This window comes from Oryctolagus cuniculus, chromosome 5, assembly GCF_964237555.1.
Source record: "Oryctolagus cuniculus chromosome 5, mOryCun1.1, whole genome shotgun sequence".
NCBI lineage: Eukaryota > Metazoa > Chordata > Mammalia > Lagomorpha > Leporidae > Oryctolagus > Oryctolagus cuniculus.
The window spans coordinates 24,541,382-24,552,214 of record NC_091436.1 but is presented as its reverse complement, the minus strand read 5'-3'; the positions used below and the strand labels follow the sequence as shown (position 1 = coordinate 24,552,214).

Genomic DNA, 10,833 nt, shown 5'->3' with positions numbered 1-10,833 from the left:
ACATGAGTAAACAGGAATTCCCAGAGCAAAAAAAGCAGACTCTATGCAAAAATAATAAATGCTGTACCTAAACTTAAGTTTCTCTACACTCTTCAGAAAGTTCTAAATGCTCTCTGAATCAGAATTCACAACACTCCTCTGCCCTTTGAGTAGAATGTATGAGGCAAGTAAGGACCATTTTAGGGAAACATAAAATAAATATGACCGTAATATGGTTCCAGTGTACATGGTGACTGTGTGTGTGTGTGTTATGAATCACTTTTAATTCCTACTGCTGAAACAAAAAGGCAAAAATTACCTTTGCAAATGCCACATAACAGATCAATTAAGTTATCCCCCAAATAAAATATGCTTTGCTATAAACATGCATAATTTCTAGCATTTTAAACAGTGAGAAATGTTTTATTAATTTTAATATTATAACACTCTCCTATATTATAATCCCCTAACTACCTTCATTTTTTCTTTTTGTTGGCTCATAGAGATGGGAAGTAGAGACATTTTAATGATATTCCATTAGATCATAACTTTCCTTTTCTGAGAATGGAATGATAATGAGTTTCACTCTACTGCATTCTACTAGGTCAGAAGTATACTCCACACTAGGTTGAGTTCTTACAGTTAAAGAACTAACTGAATGGGAGGATTCTCCTAGACACAGTGTAGGGACGTTGTGGGGCATTATGGAGACTGATGCTTCTAGGTGTGAGTGCTAGCTCTGCTACTTGGAAAGTTATTACCTTAGGCACGTTGCACAACTTCTGGAAGGCCAAGTCTTCTTCACCATAAATGCAGATGCCTATCTTACAGAATTGTTATACGAGGATATATGATATACGTACAGATAGAAGTACAATGACAGGTGCAGAGTCCAAAGCAAACCGGGCCCAGGAATAGGAAGTATCAAGAACAATCTTATCACAGGGGTAAGCTCCCAGTTAGGAAACATTAAAGCCGAATGTGGAAGAGAGTCAGAGGAGAAATGAGTGATTTCATTGCAATCGCCTTTCTTTAACATGCACGATCAAGACAGCTCTGTTTCCCAACATAATGCTTGTACCATTTTGTATGTCATGCATTTGAAACATTCCTGAATTCTTAAGTAGTGTGGTCCTATTTGTTGTGCCTTTATTGGCAATATCATGTTTAACCAGAGAAAACAATTACAAAAGCATTTGGCATGACTTGGTCTTATGGGTGCCATAAAGTGGCCCAAATGATAGACTGAGGCGATTCAGGCATTGTTGGAGTTTGCCAAACTTTCCCTTCCGAATGCGTCAGTGAAGGAAGTGGACCAAGTGTCAATCAGAATCATCTGGAGAAAGGAATTTAAACGTGCACACCTAAAACTCTTCAGCTGGGGCAGCTGTGCACAGCCTTCCTGGGAGTCAACCTCAGGATCAAAGAATAATCTGGGAAGTGGTTTATCTAAAAGCAATAAGGGGAAAACGCATGATGGAATATGAGAAAACTTACAAAGACAACTGGGTTGAAACAACACAGCATGACAGTCAAGGACGTTCTGTAAACTGTATGTGGACAGGCGCCAAAGTTATGGTTGAGCAAGAGTTAGCACTGAAGCTGCACAACAAGGGGAGGGCTGCTGTTGGGTGACATAGGATTGAACAGAGAATGAACAGAGAGTATGGGGAAACAGCAACAAATGTGAGACAGGAAACTCAAACTGGAATTAGGGATCATAATCTTGAAATAGGTGGTTAAAAGGAATCAGTCTCCAGATAGACAGTAGAAATTAAGAAATAAAAATTCCTGATATATAATAGGGAGCCTGCCAACCACAAATTCCCTCAAATAAACACTGGATTTAGTGACATACCTATTTCACAACTTTTAAGAAATTTGGAAAGAACATAGGCAGTGAAAGTTGTGAATTACCCTCACATCATGATTTGAGGAGGACTTAGAGGCTCTGAATTGTAACACATGTCACATACTAACATACTAGCTGTATGACTCTAAATAGATAAGAACCCAGATTTCTTCCCAGTATTTCTTTGTTAGCTCTAAGATGCAACTTTTTAAAATGGAAGGTGATCACAAAGTTTCTAGTAAGCAAGTTATGATAAATAAAAATCAAGTGTACAATATCCATTATTTCTAATTTAATATGAATAAACAGCGATGACAGTCATTAGAATGCATTACTGATGTGTTTTAAGTGAAAAAAAAATAGGCTTTCTTAAATTCTCAACCTTTATCTCCCAATCCTACTTCCCTCCTGCCTACCTCCCAAAGTTCCTTAGATTCAAATTCCCAGACAGCAAGTGTTGTCTGGAACTTTATGACCTCCTGCACTGTGGAACAGGAAGACGGCTTTGGTGTGGACTCTAATAGAGGAGAGAATAGGGATGCAGAGTCACAACCAACCATGAGAACACCAGCTGGGCTCAGGGAAGACACACATACCTAAGCGAGGGACAGACGAGTTCCAGATGTGACGTGAAACAGAGGCCACACCAGACGGAGGGCAAGCCTAGAAGGGAAATAAAATCACAGGATGAGCCAAAAAAGAAGGTACTCAGAAAAACCACTGAGTATTCATTTATGTGTAGGGAAATGTGAGTCTGGGGTGCCACGGTCAAAAATCTGGCTCTGTCTACATCTATCAATGCCATATTCCAACATCAACCAAAGTCCTTAAAAGGGTTTTGGTTTTGAGAGAGGCAATACAGCTATATGCCTGAAGTACAGGGTTCTGGTGCTACAAGTCTCAGATTCAAATCCTGGTGTTATCTGGAACAACCTAGAAACCTTTAGTCTACACCTCTGCTGGAGTTGCTGACTGCATCTCAGCCCAAGGCCCTTAGGATGGTCTGAGTTCATGTGATGGAAGTGCTGAACACTGTGTCTGGGGAATACTCATGTTTTTGCTATTGTATTTACCCAAGTGTAAATACTTCACAGCTCAAGCAGAAGTTAGAAGGTAGTCAGAAGAATGTGTTAAGAAGAATGCTACATGGGAAAAGTATGCAGATCCCGAGCAAGGCTAGGTGTGAAGACAGAGGGAAGGCGGGAACCAAGAAAGGACACTGAAAGGCAAAATGGCAAAAACAGAAACAAGAACATACTGCCTTTGCTTGTGGGGAGCAATCCGGACTAGACTAAGTTACTCGAATTAAGACTTATTCTATGCATCTGCTCTCCCACAATATGGCGCTGGGAGAGAAGTAAACAGCTTCCGCACAGCTGCCTCCAGTTCAACTAATAAATTGTAGGACTTGCTCCTGATTGGAGAGCAGCGTACTCGGCGTGTGGGCAGCCGAGTTAGGATTGGCGGAGGAGGACTATAAAGGAGGAGAGAGACGGCATGCATGCACCAGGAACATCTATGGGGAACATCTAAGGGAACCCGTGCAGCCCCCGAGAAAGCCGGCCGGCGGTGTGCCGCTCCCCTGCGGAAGTGGGGAATGCGGCCAGGGGGAACTGCCCTTCCACGGAGGTGGAAGGGATAGTAGCCAACCCGGGAAGAACCAGCAGCAAACCCGGGGAAGGCCGAGCAGACGAAAGAACAGCGCAGGGTCCTGTGTCGTTCCTCCACGAAGAGGGGGAGCGACATTGCTCAACCATATTTTTTATCAAAGGCAACAGAGGACCTGTTGACAGTAAGCAGCCCATTATTCACCCTGAGATAAGGCAAGGAGAGGCCTAGACAGCAAGTAAAAGGAAGACAATAATGGAAATGGAGCTGAATATGCCTTTCCATAAAAGGAATGAAGACAGGAAACAGATCAATAATAACTGAAACCCATCAACCTGCACCTTCTCAGCTATAAATTCCTTACTAACCAACAGCCCAATCCAACTGGGTGAATATTTGAGCAATGAGCTTACATAGCCACCTCCTCTGGGTGGTCCCCATTCATCCACTGACTGAGAAAGCTTGTTGTTTTTGTTGTTAACAGCAGAAGACCCTTTCTAAGATAAATCCTACTAAAGCTACAGGTATAATAACTGAGGTATGAGCCGAGCTGGAGATTTTTGGAGTTGAGGAGCTGAGGTCTTTCCTTGCTGGAAAATGTCTCACTAAAGGAGGTAATAAGTAATTTGACCAGTAAACATTGAAAGTACTGAAAACATACTAAGTATTTTAACAGCTTTACTAATTCGCTAGTGATTAATTACAAATGACATCTATTAAAGATATTTTATAACAGTAACATCTGGCCTTATCTATAACTTACATATTATTTAATTTTAAGTGGTTTCTTATTTCAGAACAGCCCATTTTTTGCAATTCAGCTAGAGGGTAAGGAAGCTGTGTTATTTTGAATGACCAGATAAGCCTTCATGGAGCTGGTTTATTCAGTCCATCTGGATGACATGAAATCGTCCAACAGAAAAGGTTCTGGTATCCTCGCTAGATTAACAAACATGCAAACACAGAGACTTAATGCATGGATACTTCAAAAAGTTTTCGGGAAATAGAATTTAAAAAATCAAGTCTATTTTGGTGAAAAAGTTTTGAAATTCGTGCAGTTTTGTTATAACACACTATTTCCCATAAACTTTTTGACGACTTCCTCATGGATTCAATTTTTTTTGTACCAAAATAAACTTTATTCCATTTTCATGAACTTTTTGAAGCCCCCTCAGAAGTCTACTCCCACACTTATTTTGAGGGCCTGACTTGGAAACTGTTCTCAGATATTAGAACAGTCTGAAGAAAATGGCTCTTCCATGGAGGGCCCCGTATTTGAAGGTATCTGATTCCGTCTTCACAGCAAGAACGCCGTTTTTAGTTGCAGTCACTTCCTTGACCTGTATGCAACTCTTTCCACCTGTGAAGACAAAGACGTGCCTCTCGGCTCAAAGCTGCAGAATCACAGGGACCCTGTGGCTCCATCGCCCCCTCGCCCCCCTGTCCTGTGGCCTTTCTGCACTTGGCTGTGATGTCACATGAAATAACTTCCAGAAACCAGGAGGATGGAGAGGACACGTTGTAAAACCCAAGTGCTGTGCTCAATGCTTTCTTATCTACAAGTTGATACTTGTGGGGGTGGTAGTGTACCAATGATGGAAGCCAGAGCAATTTTCCTGCTTCAGAAATCATAAAACCTCAGCAGAATCACAAGCTGGGGAGTCCACCGCCCTGGGCCAATGGTACAAACAACTACCCCTTCCTCTACAAGAGTCCTGCCAGGACACACGGCTATGCAGACCCCTATTTTCAATTTCACCCCTACTGTTAGTCAAAACAGAAATCCACAATTTCCTAAAAAATAATCTTGGTGGAGGAAATAGAAAAAAATACCACAGAATAAAATATCAGCTAGTTCCTGTACTTGTGCATTTACTATCCCCATTATGTTTTCTAAAACTTCCCGTCAGGATTCTAAGGTATCACTCTCCCACGTAATATTGACAACTATTTCGCACCTAAAGCTCTGGCTTTAAAAAGAAATAAATTGCAACTTAAGAATAGCTCAGAAATCAGGTTTGTCCCAGGGCCCTTGGACACCATGGCAGCCAGACTTTGAGAATCAAAACCTCCCTTCCACTTTTCAGAGAAGTAAAGGTATTTGTTTACTTCTTTTGATGAGGGACCTGGGATGTCACTAGTAGTAAATCTGGTTAAAGATACTGTCAGAAGATGTTTTGTTTTGCATTATTCAACAGAGAATTAAACCACATCAGCTGGAAGCTTTAGCCATCTAAGTGGATGAATCTTGCAAAGTGAAGTCTACAAAATCCTAAATCAGAAACCTTTTCATCTAGTTCATGAAAATATCTAAACACAATGAAGTTTACTATTAGGGAAGAATAATAAAGAGCCCAGCTCTGGAAAGAACAAGGCCAGGCCGCCACCTCTTATGCCTCCTCCTGCCCCTCGTCGAGACTGATGGGCTAACCCGAGAAACTGACCAAAGCAAAAAAGTGCTGAAGAATTCTCCATAAAGGAAAGTTTCAAAAGCAACAGCACCAATCAGGTAACAACAGATTAGTCGGGTTTTCCTAAAATTCAGTATTTGCTGCTGAAGTCTGGATAAGTAATTACACGCAAAGGAATGTTCAGGGAGCCATCAATCCCCATTCATTCAGCATTTGCTGAGCCAAGAGCTCTGCCAGCCTCGGAGATATAAAAATGAATACTACAACACAGCTGCTTTACTTCCAGCTCCGAGAACACACCTAACAAAGGGCTCCAGGGCAATGTGTTAAGTGCTATGACGGAGGTATGCACAGAGGGCTGGGGGCTAGAGGAAGGGGCCGTAAATTCTTCCTGGGAAATCAAGCAAGTGAGGGGAGAAGTTAAGACAGGATGCTGATATTTTCTTGTGATAAACTCAAGGCTTGCTTTTCTGTGTTCTAAGAAGCAAGGTGGTAATTTTAGGATTTATAAACTATTGTAATGTCAGACACTACCTGGGTATATTAGCCGGTTTCGTTTACATTAGACACAGACTCCCAGTTACAATACACCAAGAATACAAACTTTAAAAAAGCCACAAGTCACCAGCATCAGTGAAATGTATGATCAAGTTCAAACATGTTTTGAAACATAAATGAATGACAGGTTTTAGAAAATTAGTTAATAATACTTGTTCTTAGATTTTTTTTATTTCCTTAAGGCAAAAATAAAAATAATCACTTGATCATATAGTTAATATGTGTCTTTCTTTGGTGTTTAAAAAAAAAGAAGGGGGGGTGTTAAATCAACTTCTACTTAACATCATTTATCATGCATACCATATTCCTACTTATAACATAGTTGTGACAAAACCTCCATTGTTCATTACACACCAACCCCAAACTTGAGTCATTCTAATGTAAGCATGAGAAACTCCCGTCTCCTTTGGGGTGATTTTCCAAATTCCTCTGTGTTAAATTGGGGTCTAATTTTCCCTGTGCCTGGTTTTCACAAGAAGGTCCATTCCGCCCCATGTGCTCCTTTTCAGCTGTCAATAAACAGTGGCAGTGAATTCCCCACGGCTTCACAAAGCTAGTTAGGCAGAGCCATTCATTCCTTCAGGAAAACAGGGCATTGATTTCAGCGAGTTCCCAGGGAGCAGCTGCAACAAAGAGATCAAAGGCCCACCTCTCTCTCCCTCCATTGCTTTCATTAGGCCCAGCCCAGACAAACAGCGACAGGTCTCCTTGAGACAAGGAGAGGGCCCAGCAGACCACCTCATGGTTCAATTCAAATTCATCCGTTTCCTACATTCCAGTGACAGTCCAGAATGCTAACCATGACAAGCCAGCACAATCACCCAGCATAATATACTGCTAGCTAGTTCATCCAAGGTCAGAGGGAGAAAACAAGCACGGAGGGAAGTCCTCTGCTTCTAGGGCCTGCTGAGCCTCAGGGGCCCCCTGGCATTCCATAAATAAACGACTCCCTCTCACTCTCCCTTTCTTCCTCCATCCTGCAGCCCCACAAGTGATGGTCTCACTTAACATCCTGCTATTTCTTTCATGTCACCGTACACAAACTCTTCGGAAACTTTATTCTCAATGTAACAGTGCGGATGGTCATAGGAGTACGGCTAGAGGTGCAGTCCTCCTGAGTTCACCGCTGTTATAGCCCATCTGTTCACACCCAGTGAGCTGCCACTGCACGAGGAACCAAGGGCTGAAATTTCTAGAGCTCCCTACGCACACAACTTTATTAAAGAGTTAGTTTGTGTAAATTCTGATTGCAAAACATAAATGTGAACTGAGATCACAACTAGCTTTTTGATTCCATCCGGGGGAATCACCATACTAGGCAGCCCAAGCTCCTGAGTGTGTGAATGAGCTGTACACACGTCTGTGGGCAGCAGGAGGGTTAGCCTGGGGCAGGGGTGGGGGTGCAGGCAAGAGGGAACATGAAAGAAAATGATTTATCCTGACTCGCTACCCGAGTTGAACAAATATAATTAAAATATTTCCAAATTTGCCATTGAATTCTGAGTGCTTCTTGAACACAACCTTTAGGAAAACCTGTAACGAAACAGGTTCCTCTCACGGTGATCCACTCTGTTTCTGTCACTCATCCTGAGTAAACATGGGAATAGACGGGTTAGGTTTCAAAATTCCTAAACCAAAAAGAAAATAAACACTATTGGAATGAAAGGTATGGAGAGCTCATTATTTGACACAGTACACCACCTTCCCAGTACCCATCTCAAAGGCTTGGAAGGGACCTGGGATCACCATTTACTATTTACCTTTGACAGCCAAGGACGCCATTTTGTACAGTGTGCTTAATTTCCTTTGTGCGACAAAGGCTTTTGCTTATTTTTCAGTTGGGACAGAAACGAACTTAGAAAATACAGAACTCTAAGCTGCATAGTTTGTGACAAAGGCAGTGTAGTCATTGAATCAGGAACCTTGAAGTTAAAAATCTACTCTGGCATTGACTCACTTTGGGTTTAAAGGACAAAATTAACCTTTCCTTCTCTTCCAAAAGAGAGACAGCAGTGTGCGTCAAGAGTTCATTTACAAGGTACTGGGAGATTGCCATTCTTCAAAAAACAAAATACGAGATGTATCTCACTGAAGAAGGCTGGTCTTGCAAATACAACTTCCTTAGGTAATAGACCACTCTGTAATTCAATAAAACTGAGTTGCTACACATCAAATCGTTTTCTAAAAGCACTCAAAATCTGCTGCTTAAAGTCTATGGCAAATGGTCAAATATAATCATCAATTCATTATATATCTTTCAAGAACCTTTACAAAGTACTCAAACATTTTCAGTTTTATCTTCCTCACCACCACCTGAGAGCATTTCTGGATGAGGGGAAAAGAAGCTCAAGAGAAACAGACTTGCCCAAGTTAGAGAATTAACTAGTAAGATCCACACTTTAAGTTCAACTTTTCTGTCTCCACATCTCATGCTATTTCCATTATACCTACCTATTGTGCACTGTGCATACAATCATCCATTGAATCCCTTTTATGATAACTCTATTAAATAAGCACTCACAATGCATTTTTAAGTTCAATAGTATATTGTAACACTTCCCGTCAATGAGGTAGTGTCTCAAAGTATGGGCTCTAGAGTCAGATCCACAGCTAAATTTTAGTGTCATTTTTAGTAATTTTATACATTCAGTAATACTTTCAGAACCTCAGTTTTTCCTTCTCCAGACTAATAATCCTTACATAGGGTCTGTAGAGGATAAAATTTAAAAACCAATATAGAGCACATGGACCACGTTAGCATATAATACATGCCCACTTATAGTAAGTATTGTCAAAGATGAAAATCCAAGCCATGTAAAACTTGTTAAAGGAACACAAACTGTGTCTTACAGTAAGAAGACAGAAAATTTAACTCCCAGGCTCTAGGTTATATGATCTCCCTAGCATCAAAATTGAACACTGAAACCTAGAACTTTATGGGGGCCAATTAATGAAGCAACATCAAATTGTTGTGAAAGGAACTACTTCACAAAGTAGAAACACTAACTGAAGTGTCCTTTACAAAAGCTAATTGAGGCAAACCCTTGTTTGCTGTACAGCAGCAGTGTGGGTTTTCTGTACAATTCAGCTTTAGTCGTTGCCATTTAACAGTTTCAAGTAGAAATGGTTTAGTAATGGGAAGGAATTCAGAGACTTACGTGTGAAAAGAAAAATATATACAGGGCCTTTTATTGTATATAGAGTACTTAAATGTTCTCAGAGAACTAGTATTTATCTTATTTCATCTGACCCTCATATTACTAAGAAAAAACAGGTAAAATTTTGTAACACAAAGACTTCCAGTGATAAACAGCAAACTTTATTTTGTACTCTTGGTCTCATTTTTCATAACACTATTAATGGATGGTAATGGATGCAGATGCTATAGCAGACAGTGTACAGAATTCTGTGGGAAGAGAGAGACAGAGGCCACTCTTCTGAGAGAGCCAGAAAAGGCTTTGGAAATGAGGCAATTTATCCAAGCTTTTAATCACTGCAGAATGTACCTGATTGTCTGTGAGCTTGAGGTTTTTCTGTGAATTCTGACTTCCCGATCACTTCGTGAGTTCATTTACAAACTGAAAGGGATTCCTCCTCCCCATGGGAGAACTGAGGCCACTGTTGTTTGACAAAAACACTTAAGGTACCTTCCAATTCTATAGTTCAATTTTTAAAATTACTGTTCATTCTTGTCTTGCAACACCTACTATCTAACATATCAGTTTAATTGTGTACGGTAATCTGCAGCCTGTTAATAAAATTTTTTTCTTTACTAACACTTACCTCAGAAATTAGTAATTGGAAAGAACCATTAAGACTATCTAAAGGAATATGTCTTTCTAAAGACTCAGCCCATAGCTAGAGAAGTACGAAGGACTGTTTCTTTCCTATGAAGGGAATCGATTTTTGGGACCACCCTGGATTCTATTTTCTCCAAGAACATGAAATATTTTTGGAAATGAAAGACATTAATATTTGACAACATTTATGGCAATCCCTTATACTAAGCCATTAATTTGAGACCATTCTTTTTCCCCAAAGAATGCTTTTATTTAAGGAATACAAATTTCATAAGTACAACTTTAGGAATATAGTGATTCTTCCCACCATACTCACCCTCCCATCCACACTCCCACCCCTCCACCTCCTCCCTCTCCCATTCTCTATTAAGATTCATTTTCAATTAACTTTATACATGGAAGACCAACTCTATACTAAGATTTCAACAATTTGTGTGTTCACACACACACATGCACACACAGAACAAGTTTTACAGTTAACTCTCATAATACAACTCATTGAGGACAGAGGTCCTGCATGAGAAATTAGTGCATAGTGACTCCTGTTGTTAATTTAACAATTATTACTCTTACGTATGATGTCAGTGGCCAGCTGAGGCTCTTGACATGAGCTGCCAAGGCTATG

At 40.5% G+C, this 10,833-nt stretch overlaps 1 protein-coding gene across 1 annotated transcript in view; it reads right to left on the bottom strand.

Moving 5' to 3' along the window:
* Positions 1 to 1,103: 1,103 nt before the first annotated feature.
* LOC100350914 (uncharacterized) overlaps positions 1,104 to 10,833 on the bottom strand; it is a 31,605-nt gene continuing 21,875 nt past the window's right edge. Inside the window, exons 3-4 of the mRNA XM_051855299.2 lie at positions 2,428 to 2,494; positions 1,104 to 1,428 (exon numbers count right to left, since the gene is read on the bottom strand). Of these exons, the coding sequence (XP_051711259.1) occupies positions 1,235 to 1,428; positions 2,428 to 2,494 (261 nt within the window). The 3' untranslated portion in view covers positions 1,104 to 1,234. The remainder of the gene's footprint in view (positions 1,429 to 2,427; positions 2,495 to 10,833) is intronic.